The sequence below is a fragment of the Poeciliopsis prolifica genome, unplaced genomic scaffold (genome assembly GCF_027474105.1).
Source record: "Poeciliopsis prolifica strain line A6 unplaced genomic scaffold, Auburn_PproV2 SCAFFOLD001, whole genome shotgun sequence".
Taxonomy (NCBI): domain Eukaryota; kingdom Metazoa; phylum Chordata; class Actinopteri; order Cyprinodontiformes; family Poeciliidae; genus Poeciliopsis; species Poeciliopsis prolifica.
The window spans coordinates 8,911,878-8,930,422 of NW_026562376.1; the positions used below are offsets into that span (position 1 = coordinate 8,911,878).

Here is an 18,545-nt window from a genome sequence, read left to right on the forward strand (position 1 = left end):
TCAATGGCACTGAAAAACAACGAATCATTTTGGTGATCCGTTGTATTGTGCCTGACCCATGTCTGATGTATAATAATATTAATAATACCGGTTTTTATTTGTTTGTTTGTTTACAATATCACAAGAGCTGTCTAATTTTGTGGACAAACTGCGTGAAATAAAAAAAAATATTTATTCGTTATTGAAATATAACTGAGGGTTAAGATGCATGCAATAGAGAAGCAGATGTCTGATTCACTTATGCCATTCAATTATGAACATTGCATTTTTATATGATTTGCTCTTGCTTGGTTATATGCAATAACTTCAGTTTATGTATTACTTTTTACCATTCTGTTATTCTTCCAACAGCCTGTTTCACAAAGAAATCACTAACTTGCAATGTTGCAATCAACATTTCCCCACTAAGAAAATAACCTCATAAAAAAATGAACAAAAAAATTAAAACATGTTTAAAAAAAACTTTAATGGCTGAGGATCTCATAGTCAAACCATATTTCCTATGAGTAGTAGCAATAAAATATCCCTGAAACTAACTAACTAACTAACTAACTAACTAACTAACTAACTAACTAACTAACTAACTAACTAACTAACTAACTAAATAAATAAATAAATAAATAAATAAATAGTAGCAATAGATCACTGTCAAAGTATCAGTCATCACATTATGAAGCATTGTTTGTAAACGTTTAGTGAAATTTAAGTAAATAAAAATAGAGTGAAATATCAATTGAAAAGATTACATCCCTTGCAGCAATTTACAACATAATTTCATTGCATTTTGCAAGGTACCGCCAAAAGCAGCGCACATTATAATGAATCTTGTGAATTTGAGCCAGCAGAGGTCAGTGCAGGCTCACCAACAGATTAGCACTGCTTCTCTGTGAACCCCAGCAGATGGAGCATCTGCATCATATCCAACCTTCAGACAATTAGAATATATATTTTTAGATATTTTATTCTCAGCAGTCTAGTATGTTGAATTTGTTTTGATGCCAATTAAGTTCCATAGCATCAAAGAATGTTCTTAATTCCTACTAGTAAAAAGGGTTAGTTCCTGCAATTGTTTTAGGAGACAATAGCTGAAACCTACCAGTAAGAACAGTAATAATAGCATTCTCCAACACTCTTAAATTCAACCCGAAGACTGATGAAAGCCTCAGCTGACTTTAAATGAAACATTTGCACCGTGCATACTGATGTGAGAAAAACCCCCACCGTGTCCTATCAAAAAGTCATGTCCTCCTCTGAACTTCAGAGCTCTGTGGAGTTTTCTGGTATGAGTCTGGACGAGAGTTAAGCATAGTGACCTGACCTTGGGGTTGATACTTTGACATCTGAGAAAATCTAAAGGAGTGTGCGCAGACATGTTAACTGACTGAGTCTTCAAGGACTATTGTCAAACATAAAGGATTATGCAATTGTCGCTGACCCCTGTCTCCCTATTTTGTCATTATAGTCTCTCATAAAAGATGCAGGCCCTATCTGTGCACTTCCAGTTTTAGTAGAAAACAATAACTTTTGATATCTCGAGTCAGACATAGGCAGATTTCAATCTCTGAATTTTAATTGTATTTTTCAAATCACTATAACACCTATTCTCCCAGAGTGCATCAGAGGTGACCCGACTACTGGCACTCAACCAAACCTGTCATATGACTGCTCTGCTCACTTCACAGACTCTCCCATTATGGCAAGCTTCCCCTGCTAAAATTAGAGGGCCCTCTGCTGATACTTTTTAGAATGTGACTTTCCGGCTTGAATTCTACTGACAATTTATGATCAAGATAAATTTCACGGTGTTCCTGACTTAATTTCTATTTATTTAACAAACAGTTTGCTGAAAAAAAGACAGAGAAATAAACTGAAAAAGGGTTATGGATTAAACAGTTATAGCGTTCATAAAAAGGTTTTTATACATCTAAGAGGTCAAGGCTGTGGAAGAAAGTAAACTGACTAACAAATACTATAAAATAAAAATGAGTGCAGCAAGACAGAGAAATGTACACATTAAAGACAAAGAAATGCGACCGAAAGGACTAGGAAGATATAAGCTGTGTTGCAGCTTTGTCTTATTGTGTGTCTTTTTTATACAATGAGACTTATTAGAAACTTAGGTGGTAGATCAACACAAAGTAGTGCACAGAAATAATACACAATTTTCTGGGAGTGGAGAGGATCATAAACAAATATCTGAAGACAGCCAACATGCATTTGTATTCCCCCATCTAAGTCAATCATTTGTAGAAACAACTGCTGCAAATAATTTGCTTCTACCATCTAAAGAAGGACATTTTTGTCCATTCCTCTTTGCAACCTCAGTCTCAGTCAAACTGGATGGAGAGTGCTTGCTAAGATCTAAATATATATTGCCAGGTGAAGGATGTGAAGAAATGGAAAGTAACTATTGCAACTACATCTTCTCACTGCAACTAAAAAAAAGGGAAAGACTTCTGGGAGTCTTTCCCTATGGAATACTCTTTGCTTTCATTTGAGTAGTATTGTAACCTAGTCATGTTACTCTTACTTGAGTAAAATTTCTGGCTACTCTACCTACCGGAAGTAACCTCCATGAATGAAGAACAATGTTTTAAATAAAAATGTACAAGGCATAGACAGTCAATGTCAAAGTCAATATTCTCATTTATACCTCATGGTTTAATGTAAGTGTCTAACTGCTAAATCTGCATTGTCATTTGGAGGATAAGTAATTATACACTGTGTTCCAAATTAGTATGCAAATTGGATTTAAGTGTTATAAAGACATTTTTTTGTTGTGCTATTAAATTTATAGATAGTATTGTGTGTCAGGGCTTTTTGAATCACTATAATTAATTTCAGTGCTGGGTTGATTCACTGTCTGGTGAGCTCAATTAAAGGAAATCTACTTAAGAAGGATGTTCCACATTATTAAGCAGGCCACAGGTTTCAAGCAATATGGGAAAGAGAAAGGTTCTCTCTGCTGACGCAAATCATCAGATAGTGTAGTGCCGTATCACAAGGTATGAAAACATTAGATATTTAATGAAAACTGAAGCATTATTGTACTGTAAAGAGATTTGTGGCTGATTCAGAACAAAGATGGGTTTGTACAGATGCAGGCATAATAACTATGAATTGTTAGACAAATTCATCGGATTAAGAGAGAAGCTGTTAAAATGTCCTTGAAAGACATTTTAACAGCAAACAGTTATTTGAAGCTGCTGGTGCCTCTGGAACCTCAAGGAGGAAGATCCTCCAGAGGCTTGCGGTGCACAAACCTAGTATTCGGCCACCCCTATCCAGTACTCACAAGCAGAAACGGTCGCAGTGGGCCCAGCCGTACATGAAGATTAATTTTCCAACAGACGTGTTCACTGATGACTGCTGTGCAACCCTGGATGGTCCAGATGGACACAGTAATGGATTGGTGGTGGATAGCCACCACATCCCAACACGGATGTGACGTCAGCAAGGAGGTGGTGGAGTCATTTTTTGGGCTGAAATCATGGGGAGAGATCTGGTCGGCCCCTTCAGAGTCTCTGAAGGTGCGAAAATGACCTCAGCAAAGTAAATAGACTTTCTGACAGATCACTTTCTTTCATGGTTCAAAAAGAAGAGCCGTACCTTCTGTAGCATTGGCTGCTATATGAATGACCTCAACCTTACTGAGAACCTTTGGAGTTTCCTCAAGCAGAAGATCTGAGGGTGGAAAGCAGTTCATATCAAAACAGCATCTCTGGGAAGGTTTTCTGAGATTTATTGCTTCCACCATCTAAAGAAGGAGATTTTTTGTCCAAACTGGACTACTAAAACTGGAAGTTCACAGATTGGGCCTGCAACTTTTATGAGAGACTGTGATGACAATGATTTTTGTCCTGAAAATAAATTCAAACAGAAACTATCCACAAACTCATAAGTTCAATGGATGCAAGAATTGTGCAGGTGATATCAGAGAGGTATTTTTTTCTGCTCTAACTAATATTTTATATTATTTATTTGTGTTTTTTTATACATACACTTTAAAATACCAAATTTGGCACACAACCTTATTTTTATTTAAACTATCAAATCAGATGTTAGTTTAGTTATTCAATAACTTATAATAACCTTCTTATCAAATACTTTTCTTTACTCTTTGCGAAATTTATTTTTTTCTGAGGACTACTTTCTACTTGAGTAAAAATATGTTAAAGGACAATTTTTTTAATTTACGGTACTAATTTCTGCAGATTTGTACAAAGTGAGGCATTGACACGAGTGAGAAAATGTTCATGTCCTGGTGAATGTCTCTGTGGCTGGGTCTCTGACGTAGCGCTTAGCGTGTTCCACCGGGGAGGGCCAGAAGGGCGGTGCTGCTGACTCCAACTATATTGGAGCGATCACCGGAGCTCATCGCCCCCTCTTCCCTTTGAGTTTCGTCGAGTGTTGACCGCAGAAGTGTTTTGGGCCCGGGAAAGAAAGACATGGCTGGATATTTGAAAGTTCTCAGCTCCCTTTCGAGGGCGACCGGTGCGGCTCTCTCCAGAAATCCCGCAGTGCTTGCGCCGGCTGCAAATTGCCAGACTTTGCAACAAAGAAACTGTGAGTTGATGGAGATAACGTCGGGGGCGGACGTCCTCAGCATCAAATTTTGTTGTTGAATAAATGTAGGTTTATAAAGCGCTGCGTTTTTGATGTAATTAAAATGAAATGTGGATAGATAAAGCAATGTCAAGAAGGACGGTAGGGCAGCCGTTGACAGCCGTTGGAAGCCACCGGCGCCGCGCTAACCGCAGCCATGCTAGCTTAACGTGTGTGCTGCTACTGGTAGCCAGCTGGGATGCTGTAAATAGCTTTAATGGCGCTCTTAGGATAAGGCCAACGATGCTCCACAGACCTGTTTAAATCTCCGAAACAGCTTGCAGGTTGCGGATTGTTCTGATAATGACGAGGCGGATGTAAAAGTCGAGAAAGGTGAAGGGCAGGGCAGTAAATCGAAAGCAGTCTTTATGTTTCTCTTTCAAAGTTTGTGAAGCAACTGATGGCTCGCGTAAAGATCACGCGCTAACCTTGATGAATGACATACAAACTACCTACGATCCGTCAACAAATCCTGCTTGTGTCCCGCGCAGCTCATAATCAAAACATTTTAAGTTACTTTCGGGGACATTTTGTGGACAGCGTTTGAAAAAAAAACGACCATAGATGACTCATAAGGATGTTCCGTTTTTAGCTGTCTGTGCGGTAATTCTTTTTATCGCATTCCTCCAGCGGGTTAACTGAGGGAAAGTGCTTCAAAACCAATTAAAGAAGCTGCTCAAGCACAAATTGATAAATTCGTACTTGGAGGTTTTGTCATTGGTTTAACTTGTAGAAAAGTTTCCTCAAGGTCAGCCGATGCATACGAGAGTCCGTTACAGGGAGCAATGGCTGCCGCTGCTGCAGCTCAGGGTGTCCTACATGAAGTCTTCTTCTGGGTCGCATCCAGGCTGCAGCACAATATCCTCACTCCAATATTTCATACATTATATTGGGAATTCTGTTTAGATCTTCACCATAAGCATTAAAGTGTGACATTTTACACACTTATAACCACTTATAGCAAAGAGGCCTACCTCAGGGATCCAGATTTATTTATATAGTAATTTCTGCATGCAGTCATTCTAACTTTCATAGCTACACAAGAGATCAATGGAGACCTTTGGTATTAAATTTCTTCTGCTGTACACTACTGTTTGTTCCCCTTGATTTGAAAAACGGATATGTAGGTTTCATTTTTAATGTATGATACTTTCATTTGATCTCTAACTTTAAGATTAACCAGTTTTTATATGCCTTGGGTTATAGACTATTGAAGTAATATTAAAGGTATGGTAACAGGAATGATTTATCTACAAAACCTTCTACATATAAGAGCTCAACTAAGCAGCAGAGTGGGAGATGTCCACGCTGTCTTAGAAAAGAATATTGTATTTTAAATCTGAAAACTTAAACTGGGACTTTTGCTAAGACATCAATAATCAAAAAAAAAATCAATATTTTTAATAGAAACAATATTTTAAGTATAAATGCCAGTAGTTACACTTCAGAGACGTTAAATTAGCTGCAAAGTAAATTGTTGTAAAAGCACCAAGTATGTTAGAGGTGTGGTATGGAAAATATGTTTGATACCAAGATCATGTGTCCAAGTAAAAAGGTCAGGTCTCTCAGCAATATACAATTTAAATTTCTAGGATAGTACCATCAACAAAATATAATGCCATCATAATTTTGATAGATCGGGTAAACATTCAGCCAAAAATGTTTCATATGTTGAAAATGTATGCATTTGTACATTTGAAAAGAATACTATTGTCCCATGCATTATAAAAATGACATGCTTTAATGAAATTTAGAATGGAATACAAATTTCATGTCATGGACAGCCTTTTCTTCACTTTTTTTATTAGAGAATTTGGGCACCACATTAAAATAATTTAAATCTGTTGATTTTTGCTGTACTTGAAAACTTTAACAGACTATGTTTTATGTAGTTGCATAAAAAGAAAAAAAAATGCTCACAGATGAATAAAACCTGGCTTTGTCAGACCAAAAGCCAAATTTGTGGCTTTGTCAAAATGTTGATACTATAATATCATAGTAATATGATATCACCAGCTGATATGAGACCAGCTGATAGTGTTATATCAGCTGGTGATGCTGGTGATAGGATACTATCATGTCATATTAAGTATAAACAACAAATTGTCAACTGGCCTTTGAAACCTCAATGCATCATGACAAGTCATGGCAAATTATTATTTTTTAGGCAATAGTTCCCATAATAAAGTAAAAAATATAGTCACTGGAACAAAAACAGGCAATCTGGTAATGGTGGATACAGATGGTAGATACTAAAGATGTGTTTAGTTTTTTTCTTCTTTTTTTTAGCTGTGACTGAATCAACAGCCCATTTAAAGTTTGTTGTATACATTCCTGATGGTGGTGATAGATTACAGCTCAAGAATGTTCAGGGTCACTAAATCAGCTGGTGGAAGATATCCTTTCAACAATTAATTTTTTTTTCTTTTTTTTTTTTTAAGAATTCCGATTTCCAACTTTTTGCATTTTCTAAAACTAATATTCACCAGAAAAGTTTAGTGCGGTGTTTTTATTGGTGTACTTTTAATAACAGGTTTATATGAAGTTCTCACTCTGTCACTTCATGTGAAAATGAACAAAATGTATATTCCTGCTGTGCTGTTTACTCAGTCATACAAAGCTGGACACTCTGGCGCTCCCTGTTAGCTTTTAATAGAATGACTTTCAATTGGCATAGAAATTTTACAGATTTTGAAACTGCAACTTTTTAAGATCTCACTGTTACTATTACCAGTAATCATTCCATTTCTAGTCACAACACAGTTTCAGATAGCTGAAAGTAGCAGAAACTTTCTGTTGGTTATGCTGGAATGCAAAGAAAAGACCCAATGTTCCATTCAGTTGAAATTCAGAGTTCTCACATTTTGGAGTTGCAGTTCTTTAACAAATTTTAGTTTCACCTTAGTGCTGCACCATTCCCTGCATCTAACCTGTCAGCTGTAAGATGGCTCTCCCTAATATACGGATTATAACTAAAGGGGTTTAAAGCTCAGTCTTATCTGTGTTGAAAATTAACCAGGAAGGACAGATGGACAGTCGTGCATGTTTGAGCTCATCTTTAAATGCCTGTCCTTAAAGTGTGTGGCACAACTTGAACTTAAGACACAGCTTTAAACACTCCAGTTTTAAAATTAGTGATAAGTTTCTTGTCCCTGTGGCTAAGACTGCTTAATACTTAAACCTGTTACTGTAACCTTGAACGGATTATTGGTCTTGCGAGCATAGTTGTGTTGAAGTTCTGTCATATGTGACATTATTTTTAAAAAATGACTTTGAGAGTGAGCTATCATAAAACTAATTGAATTACTAAAATATTTAAGGATGTTTAAGATTCAAAGGCATATATTTATAGATTATGAATGAATTATGACATCAATAATACATTTTTAAAATATACATATTACTTTATTAATCATACTAAAATGCAAGATCTCCCACTTTGTGCATTGGTTTAATAAAATTATAATTATCACGATATATGCATATTTTTTAATTTATCTAATTTTGGTTTTTGTGTGTGTGTTTTATTTATTTATTTTTGCTGCACACAAGCTTGTAGCTGGAAAGCTGCTTGTACAAATGATGTTGCAGGTGGGCTCACATGACTGGTTCAGCGTGTCCTTCAGAGTCAGTCGTTGCATAACCGGCTCAGTTCATTGCTTCCCTCCCCCCGCTCTGCAGGCAGACAGCATTCTGCTTTTGCAGATTTAGGGTCAAACTGCTTAGAAATGATTCTAGACGGCAAGTTGTGCAGACTTCCCCACAATGCACTGGGGCAGAAGGTCTTCTGTTCTTTTGAGTAACTAAAAAGAAAAGAAAGTGTGATGCTTATTAAAAAACATCTTGCTATGTCAGGTTTTTAATTCTGCTAATATTTCCTTTTATTATGAGCTGTATTCTCAATATGGCCAAGTGCAGCTATAGAGAGACACTTTAAATGCACTTTCAGTTTCAGAAGCAATAAAGATCAAAGCAAGGGATGTTTCTACCTAATAAAAATAGATACCATGGTTTTATTCTAACTAATTAAATTCAAGCATGGAGGAGAAAATAAGATCCATCTCAAAGTGCCAAAGGTGAAGCTTCAGTGGTCGTCTTTCTTTGTCTAATGTGTGATGCAATCAAAGTCCCAGTGGCGGGGGGCGGGGGGACGCCTACCCATATCCGGTCCCCAAGGACAGACTGCCAACAGGTACCTGTCGTCCTCCTATATCTGTCCGCACTTTTTAAAAGCAGTGTGTAACCTACTGTTGGCATTACTTAATGTGTTTTTCCTAGTTGATTTTTAAATGCATCAGAAGTGTACACAAGATGTCAGTTTTACACCTGTGTGGGTTAGCAATGGGACACCTATAGCATGCTTGTGTGTGCTAGAATCATGGCAGCCGACTAGCCAGAGCCTGCAAAAAACATTTGCAGTCTTTTTTTTTCTAAATAGGCCGACCTTTACTTGAGTAAAAGCACTGAAGTGCTGTTACCTGAGTGAAAATGTTTGGCTCATCTATGTTACCTATGTACCATCCCTTTCTGGTTATATAATCCTAGGAATATACAAAATCCTCTTTAATTTCTGTGCTCACTATTGCTTTGTTAAAAGAAATCTTCATTGTCACAATAGAGTAAAGTCAGGGAGGAGACATTAGACCAGAGGCCAGCAGCAGGGACGATGATGCAGGGTCTTCTCAGGTAAGGAGGGATTACAACTTGCTGAGAAAAAGATATCTGTTGCAGGGAGAAACCAAATGAGTATCAGGACAAGGTTTTTACAGATATTTCAGAATTATTCTCATGTTCACACTCAAAAATAGTTTTTGTCTGGATAGCTAGCGTAGACAGCATGCTGTTTCTCTTACAGACTGTTAATTTTCTCACACATCACTGATTTAAAGAAATGGACTTCAATAGATTTCTGCAAAGTATGAGAGAAATGATGTTGCACATACTTTGCAGTAATAATGGTAATCATTACTCAGAATCTTCTAGTGACCCATGTCACGGTTTACGTCAGTGTTCTTTCTTTTGTATTAAACATATCTTTTTAAAGGTTACCTGAATTAATAGCCTGTTTACTGACCCCCCCACACATCCTGAAAATAAGTCAGCTAAGTTCCTTTGGAGCCAGGTCTGCTGAAAGAGATTAGTTTGATAGCCAAACAAATTAATTTGTTGTAGTTTGCTGCTATGACACATTTTCTAAAACAACACATTTTCTGAGAAGATTGTCATTAGTTTCTGTTGTCATGTAACTACCTCTCCCAAATTTTTTTAGTTTCACACAAAAACTTTGTGACAGAACCCAAAAGTTATCCAGTTAACTAACCAGCACAAAACACTAACTACATGTTGAGTTCATGCTGCAGTTATATGGTTTTCACCTTTTTCTTGTCTGCATTATGATCCGACTCCTATTGTGTAACTCGGTGGTTGCAGCTGTTTATCCTATGAGGATATTTTCAGTGTGCAGTCACCAAGCAGCAGGAGTCGTGTCATGTTTTAAGTTTGGGCCAAAGCCGAATTGGAACGATGTTTCTTTGACTTGGTTGGTTTAAAGTTTTACCAAATTCACATTTATCACATTTATTTCTTTTTCATTTTTATTGAATTTGGTGTTAGACCCAAAGAAACTGCTGTTTCTTTAAGGGTTCCACAGGACACATTAATGTTTATTTTGCAGTAAACTGTGAGGGCTTTAAAGGCGGTGGGGGAGCATTAACTCAGGCGGGAAATCCGAGAGTCACTTGATCCTTTGCACCTCCCCCTGTACTTTAGATTCACTGAAATTGTCCTGCTGGCAGGACTCACACACCGAGCTGACGGAGAACAGCTCGGTGTGTGAGATTAGAGATGATTAGAGATATTCTATGATGGTGATCCAGGAGGAATGTGAACAAGTAAATAAAATGGCACAATGTCTTAAAGAACTTCTGGTTCTTTAATTCCTAAGATGTAGCCTGGAATTGTGTTATCATGGGAACATTCTTGAATAAATACTATGGAGATTTTATTTGTTGGTTTATAATATAATGCACATTTGGTCCATTTTGATTAGTATGCTCATTTGATTTGGGCACAGAACTAAAACGTCCATTCTCCCCTGATCAACAGATGCCGACAAACGCATCAAAGTGGCCAACCCGGTGGTTGAAATGGACGGAGATGAGATGACCAGGATCATCTGGGAGTTCATCAAAGAGAAGGTGATGAATTAGCATCCAGCTCTGAAGGACTAAACGCACAAATGAGGAGGCTGGATAGTCTGGGCTGTGATTGACTGATTGGGGAATAGTTCTGTGGGGAATTATTTATGCATGATGTTGGGGAGGAGGAGAGAACAGATGGCTGTTGGCTCAGGAGTCGAATGTGAGAGAGTTAGCTGGCTTGTTATGTTCACCATACAAGTTAAAGTTGTTTTACTCAGGAAAAAATACAAATAGTCTTCTATACAGTAATACAGTCAGAAGTTTCCAGATGTTCTTTGTGTTAATTTTAATTTTTTCTGTTCTGTAGCTCATCCTCACAAATGTTGACGTAGACCTGAAGTATTATGATCTGGGTCTTCCATATCGCGACCAGACTGATGACCAGGTCACCATCGACTCTGCCCTTGCTACCAAGAAATACAACGTTGCGGTTAAATGTGCCACCATCACACCTGACGAAGCCAGAGTGGAAGGTCTTCCACAAATCTTTGACTCCCAGTCTTCCTTGTTTATTTATTTATTTTTTTTTTTACAACCTTTCACATTACATTTTCAGTTGTGGGTGATAAATATTAGAACATTCTCTGCAAATTGATCATCAGAAATTTGAAAGGAATGCATTCTGTTTAGTTGACTTACTGTACAATACCATGTATTTGAAATATTTTTCTCACCCATGTTGTTTTTTTTTTTTTGTATGCGCAGAGTTTAGCCTGAAGAAGATGTGGAAAAGTCCCAATGGAACCATCAGGAACATCCTGGGGGGCACTGTGTTCCGTGAGCCAATCATCTGCCAGAACATTCCCAGGCTTGTTCCGGGTTGGACGCAGCCCATCACTATTGGCAGACATGCCTTTGGTGATCAAGTAAGCATCACTTCTGCTAGGCAGTGTTACACATTTTCAAGGTTTTTGATGTTGTAATTGTATATGTAATTTAGAAGCAAAATAAGTTATTTTTAAGGCTTTGTTCCTTATCTAAAATATTAAGGAGTACATTTCTGCAAGATAGAATAACCAATACTGATTTAAGGTGCAATTGGTCAATTCTCATCTCTGTAGTTTTACTTTGTTTGGAATATAGAGATGCACCAATGAGTCAATTTCATTTTGGATTTTTTGTTTTACAAATAAAAATTTAACAGACAACAAAGTCAGCTTTTAATCTGCATTTAGTATGGATAATGTAGTCCAGATTTGAAAAATCTTCTTGTGAAACATCTTAAAACAAAACTGATTTACTTTAGTATACATACAAGAAAACCACTGCTGAATTTGAATCAACATGGATTTATGGACATAACAGGAAAAAGCTAGATGTTAAAATTGTCAAGTATATGTCGTTTGGAAATGTAAAACGTATGTGAACACTAAAATTTACTACATTCAAATTGAGGGTTGTATTTTAATTTTCTGTCTTCTTCTACAGTACAGAGCAACAGACTTTGTTGTGAACCAGCCTGGCAAATTTAAGATTATCTTCTCACCTTCTGATGGAAGTGCAAACAAGGAATGGGAGGTCTATGACTTTCCAGCTGGTGGCTGTGGAATGGGCATGTACAACACAGATGAGGTGAGCAGACTATTGCGACACATAACAAATGATTCATGATTCTTTGTATTTTTCATTGTCAAAGCAGTGCAGTTTTTTTGAGTGATCGCTGGTGTTTGAAAAGTTACCCTGGCAATACAGATTTTTATTTTAGAACTGACACTATCAAGTGTTTACGGTCACAATACACAATCAATATTCTAATCTTATTTTATTGATGAACACTGAGGAATACCCATGAAACAATACAAACTTGTTTTAACTGGATATGAGGTAATACTCTGGTATGATTGAAATGTTAAGATTATTATTGTACAAATGTAAAAATTAACAACAAAAAAAATGTTTAGTCTTTTATTTTTTACATTCTAAAATCAAAAGAAAAGACTGCAGACATGCTTTTAGCCTCTTATCAGAGATAAACTGTGAAGCAGTATTTTGCTTGCACAAAATAACAAGGCTTGAGGTCAAACTAACAAAACATCTCAACCACTGATAAAGTGCCCTGAATTTTAGGTTTTCTTGTGAAAAAAGGGAACTTAAATGCAGCAGCTTTGTCCAGTCAACCAAAATTATGAAAACAAGCAGATTTACATGCCTGAGCTTAAACAATTCAGTCTTAAACTTAGTTTCTTACCCTGAAGACCTGTTGCATATCCTTTAATATGTTTATTGTACAACATGCAGCTATTTTTTTTATTTCACTTTAAAGCAACTAGATAAATGTAAACAGATATATTTTGAATAAAAAAAAAACTAAAGGGTTCTCGTATTCAGCATGAATATACTAAATACTATTAAATACATTTAATATCGTTTTAATGGATATGCAGACTTGTGTACACGTTGTCTGAAGTAAACAATTACCAGCATGTGATAATCGTGTTTTTCTCCCAGTGTTGGCACCATTTGTATTAGGTTTGTGTAGTTCAGAATGTCAACGAATAAACTTAAAGTACGTGGTGATTTGTAAAATTTTCTGGACAGCGTTGGCAGTCGGCCAGCTACCCTTCAGCCCGCTTTGCTACTGGTTTGTTTGCCTTCATCAGCTCGGTCTGTTTGTCTTAACAACATAAGAGGTCATTGCACATGACTTTCATCTCAACAAGGGGAAGGTTGTAAACCTTTTACAGCTGATAAAGCCCTTCAGCAGGCATGAACTGTTTATTTTTCTCTCTTCACCAGTCTATCACCGGGTTTGCACACAGCTGTTTCCAGTATGCCATTGGCAAGAAGTGGCCACTCTACATGAGCACAAAGAACACCATTCTGAAAGCTTACGATGGCAGGTTTAAAGATATTTTCCAGGACATCTTTGAGAAGTGAGTGTCTAAGACTTCTTTTTAAAGCACTTTTAAAGTCATTGGATGGAAAACAAATATTTCTTTTTATGTCCCACAGACATTACAAACCAGAGTTTGATAAGCTGAAGATCTGGTATGAGCACAGGCTTATTGATGACATGGTTGCCCAAGTGCTGAAGTCTTCAGGAGCTTTTGTTTGGGCTTGCAAGAACTATGATGGAGATGTTCAGTCTGATATTCTTGCACAGGGTGAGAAATTTGAAAAGAAAACTTGCTTACTTTTTTGAAAATGCTTCCCCAGTGCGAGAGCTGCTCTAAAAAACGGTCTCGCTTTGTCTTTCAGGCTTTGGCTCACTGGGACTAATGACATCAGTCCTTGTCTGCCCTGATGGAAAGACCATTGAGGCCGAAGCAGCTCACGGCACGGTGACCAGACACTATCGCGAGCACCAGAAGGTTTGCAGCCATCAGTCTTTGTCAATCAGCCGTTCTGTATTGGGAAAACATTTCCACTGAGATGTGTGGGGAATAGAGCAGCAGAACTAGATTATCTGCTTTTACACTGTCACTCTATACTGCCATCATGTGGTGAAAATAAAATGTAACATGTATTCCCTCCTAAATAAGTGAGTGTGTCTCGGTAAATTGGAAAATTATCTCAAAAAAGTATTAATTTAAAAAGAGAAACTTTTACAGATAGAGTAATATATTTCAAGCATTTATTTCAGTTTATCTCGATAGATATGGCTATAGGTGCTAAAAACACTGAATTTACTTTCACAGAAAATTATATTACACACAACCACAAAACTTTTTAAAAGTGAAATATCAGGCTACAGCAAAGTATGTCAATGTGATGTATATTATACACAGTCTGTTCTTGCTCAGGCCTAGTTTTGTATGAACTACTACATCAACCTGTCAAGGCTGTAGATAACACTCTTGGTTCTGCACATTTTTGTTGCTCCACCATTTCTTTTGAGTCAGTTCTCCTTGAATAGGGTTATACAGCAATCTGATGTTCAGCAATGACCTTCTGAACCAAGTCCTCCTCTTGGAGGGGGTCATAACTGTCAAGTCGACTATTTTTCCGATGGTCATGTAAGCTGTAACTTATCCGCTTTTTTTTACTGGTCTTATTTTCTCTACTTCTCAGAGAAACTTAATTTTGAGTGATAACCTATAACAATGGAAATAATTTTATTGTATTTCTCTGTGCGTTTTGTATTTATATAGAATGAGTTTTTGATTTGAATAACTGGAGTTAAATTTGGATCTTTTCAGATGTGATGTAGTTGATTTCCACGCGATTATTTTGTTATCAGGGGAGGCCAACCAGCACCAACCCCATCGCCAGCATTTTTGCTTGGACAAGAGGCCTGGAGCATCGAGGAAAACTCGACGGCAACCCTGACCTCATAAAGTGAGAGCTGTAATATGTCTGGAAACTACCTAACCTTTAAGGTGAAATTGAGATTTTACATATATATGTAATTTTTTTAATATTATTATTAATATTCCCTGTAGGTTTTCTCAGACTCTGGAGAGAGTGTGTGTTGAGACTGTTGAGAGCGGCATCATGACCAAGGACCTCGCAGGCTGCATCCATGGCCTCTCCAAGTAAGATTAATTGACATTTATAGCCAATTTTGCTGTGGGGAGACAACAGGACCAACTGATGTCTCTAAACTTTTAACCTGTACTTTTTTTGGTTTTCTTGTCCTTGCGGTTCATGTAAAACATATTTTCTGAATCTTCCAACTGTCATTGTGTTTGCATAGTTTAGGTATTAATTGAGAAGCTGATGGTTATTTACTCAGGAAACGATCTGCATACTGAGACTGAAACATTTTCCAGTAACTTCTCAGAAAAGTAAGGCAGTAGAAGAGGCATGAACATTGATGATCTTTTTGAGACTGGAGTTGTTATAAACTCTCTTCTTTCCTGGAGTTATTCGGTCTCAAGGTCCATTTATTGATCGATTCATGGATCAAACACCTGTTGTGAATATAGTTGCCAAGCTCCTTATTAGAGAACAGCAAGTTAAGCAAAAAGTATTGAAACCTCAAAGAGTTAAATAGGTCAATTAAACTTAAGTTGCAGAGAATTTCAGGCTCATCTTGAAATTTCTCCTGGAAACTGAATAAAAGTTAGAATCACAACTTTTACCCCTGGGTGTAAGATGTTTGGAAATCTTACACCCCAGGGATTTCTGAAAATGTGAGGAGAAATGTAAAGTTTTGTTTGCAGTTATAATTCACTCCGAAGAATTGAAAGGCAGTAGTTTAACTTTTGTGGATACAAGATTTTTTTGAGTTTTTAATGACAATCTTGAAACAATTGTTTTTCTATGTATATTGTTTTAAGTGTAAGGCATGAAAGGCCGAAAGAAAAGCTGGATAAATGTTTTCACACTCCCAGGCCCAGATACTAATTGTTTAAATAAAAAGACTGTGATTGCTAAAACTGACTAAGGTGGTATACATTCTGAAAAGCAAATATTTAAGGTGAGTATGGAAGTTTTATTTTATTTTTTTCAGTACGTTGATATCTAATATTTTAATGACAGTCAATAGAAGATCTTTTTGTGATAAAGAATTACCGTTGAACAAAATGAAAGGGACTCCAGAGTGTTCAGTATTTTCTAGAATTGGATACGTATGGAAAAAAAATTATATTTCCATGCTTTATTTCCTATTTCATTGTTTTAAAGATCCTCCACCCCCCAACAATCCAATCCATCCATCTATTCTTCAATCCATCTGTTCATCTGCCCACCCAGTCATCCATCCATCTGTTCATTATCTTTCTACCCATCATCCAACTGTCCATCCATCCATTCACGTGTCGACCCATCTGTCTGTCCCTTCTTCCCTTTGTTAAGGCTGCGGTTTTTATATGTTACATATTTGAAACCTGACTGCTGAACCTGTACTGAACTCCTATATTTATACTCGAAAACAGGACTGAGATCTCTTAAATTTAAGCTCAGAAAAGAATGGAATGTTCACATGAAAATTGTGTAGGAACTGTGTAGGAGTCTGATTTCAAGAGCTCTTGGTATGTTTTCTTCATTTGTCTGAATTGATTATCTCAATACTCATTGAGTATTGTATCTAAAACCTGTAATTCACCACCAAACATACTGATTTTTATTCCACGACCAAAAAACAGTGGTGGAACAAAAAATTTGGGGTTCAACAACATAGGAAAGCTTCTAATAAAGAACATATAAATGTCAATGAACTTAAAAAAAAAAACGTAGGGAAAAAATAAAACATTAATAAAACAAAGGAACCAGATATTTACCAGTCAGAAATATTTGTGAATAATTTCTAATCACCTATTTTGAAAAACTAAACACAATAATTATAAACCCTACTTTGAATAATTTAACAGCTGACCTCAATACTTTATATGGTAAAATAAAATAATGAATTCTTCACAGGAGCCCATACTTGCTGAGCTGTTTCGATCTGCTGCACTGAATGTTTACAGTGAAATACTCTGAGGTTCTTGCAGTTTATTGGACAGGCTTATCTTTTGAAATAAAATGCACAAAAGCACAAAAACATAATGAAAAATATTCTCAACATGTTGGTATGCCGTATTTCATATTTCTTTTTTTTCTGACAAAATAGTTTCAAGTTTACCCACAGCTGTGTCCAACTTATTTTAGATAAAATAAATTTCTATCCTTTTACACTTTCATTTATATTTTAAAATTCCAACGAGATTGTTATAAACTTAACATTTCAAATTTTCTTTAGCCATTTATATTAGCAGTTTGCAGTTAGAATTACTAAATCAATTTCTTCTTTGTATTCCCTGCAAAAGTAGCAGACCCTTACTATGAACGAGAAATTGTCAGGAGGCTAACATTTTCTAATCCAACCTATTCCATTATAAGCAGTTTTAAACACTCCAAAAACTTTATTTTGAAACTATGTCACTGATAAAATGGCCAGCCATGAGTCCTTTTGATCACTAACAACATCAACAAAGAAGTGTTTTCACCCAAACCTGGTAGTGATTATGCATGGCATGTTCACTGATCAGAAATAATATTGGACTTTAACTTTCCAATCTTTATTGATCAACGATCAAGACTTAAATAATTTTAGGGTGGTTCTTTCATAAATCTTATCGGTAAAGATCCATAACTGAGATTACATGACATTAGAAAACTAATAAGAGCAAAAGTTACACTCAGGCTTTCCTTATTTGAAAATGAATAGGAGTATGTGAATACTTGATTCCTATCTGTGTTTAATCAGTCCGATATGTGCATTGTAGCTAGTCTACATACAACTTTTTCATTTTAGTTTATGAAAACATGTATGGGGGGAAAAGGCATACTTTTTGTGAAACATCCATACACAAGTTTAAGTGGATTTTAATATGATCTTGTACAATTAATGTAGATCTTGGATCTTGTTGGTTGATTTTTTTTTTTCCCTTCCTTTTTGCTTAATTTTCAGTGTGAAGCTGAATGAGCACTATGTGAATACTACAGACTTCCTCGACGCCATCAAGAAAAATCTGGATACAGCCCTCGGCAAGTGAAAGACTTGAAACGGGCAATTAGAACCAGGAGGTGGCAACGTCACTCTTATGTTTTTGTACCTCATTTTTAACTTGAAAGGTCAACAAATCCACCTGCGTTTCACCCAAAGGAGCATACACTGTAGGATTTACTAGTTATTATAGGAAATTAAATGACTGAGTCGTCCTTCCATCTGATGGCCCCATAAACACCCATTACGTACAAGTTTTATTTTTGTAATGTGTACTGTATTCCAAACTGTGTTATGCCTTGAGCAAGAACAAAGACTGATGGACATGCTTGCCAATAAATCTTGTTTGACCAATGTTTAGCTTTTTG

At 36.5% G+C, this 18,545-nt stretch overlaps 1 protein-coding gene across 2 annotated transcripts; it reads left to right on the forward strand.

Annotated features, from left to right (window-relative positions):
- The first annotated feature begins 4,351 nt into the window (after positions 1–4,351).
- Positions 4,352–18,537, forward strand: idh2 (isocitrate dehydrogenase (NADP(+)) 2). Of its 2 annotated transcripts, XM_055027257.1 has the most exons (12): positions 4,453–4,566; positions 9,224–9,291; positions 10,711–10,802; positions 11,113–11,278; positions 11,511–11,671; positions 12,234–12,377; positions 13,542–13,678; positions 13,758–13,909; positions 14,004–14,116; positions 14,986–15,083; positions 15,188–15,280; positions 18,142–18,537. In XM_055027257.1, the coding sequence occupies exons 3-12, from the start codon at positions 10,752–10,754 to the stop codon at positions 18,224–18,226; spliced, it is 1,200 nt and encodes a 399-aa protein (XP_054883232.1). In that variant the 5' UTR covers positions 4,453–4,566; positions 9,224–9,291; positions 10,711–10,751; the 3' UTR covers positions 18,227–18,537. The 2 variants fall into 2 exon arrangements, with proteins under 2 accessions (XP_054883224.1, XP_054883232.1); XM_055027249.1 differs by lacking the exon at positions 9,224–9,291 and having other exon boundaries at positions 4,352–4,566.
- Positions 18,538–18,545: the final 8 nt, after the last annotated feature.

Coding starts and splice junctions, on each gene's coding strand:
- idh2 (XM_055027249.1), top strand. CDS start 4,449: ATGGCTGGATATTTGAAAGTTCTCAGCTCCCTTTCGAGGGCGACCGGT. Junction 14,117..14,985: donor ACTATCGCGAGCACCAGAAG/GTTTGCAGCCAT, acceptor TTTTGTTATCAG/GGGAGGCCAACCAGCACCAA. Junction 15,084..15,187: donor GGCAACCCTGACCTCATAAA/GTGAGAGCTGTA, acceptor TATTCCCTGTAG/GTTTTCTCAGACTCTGGAGA.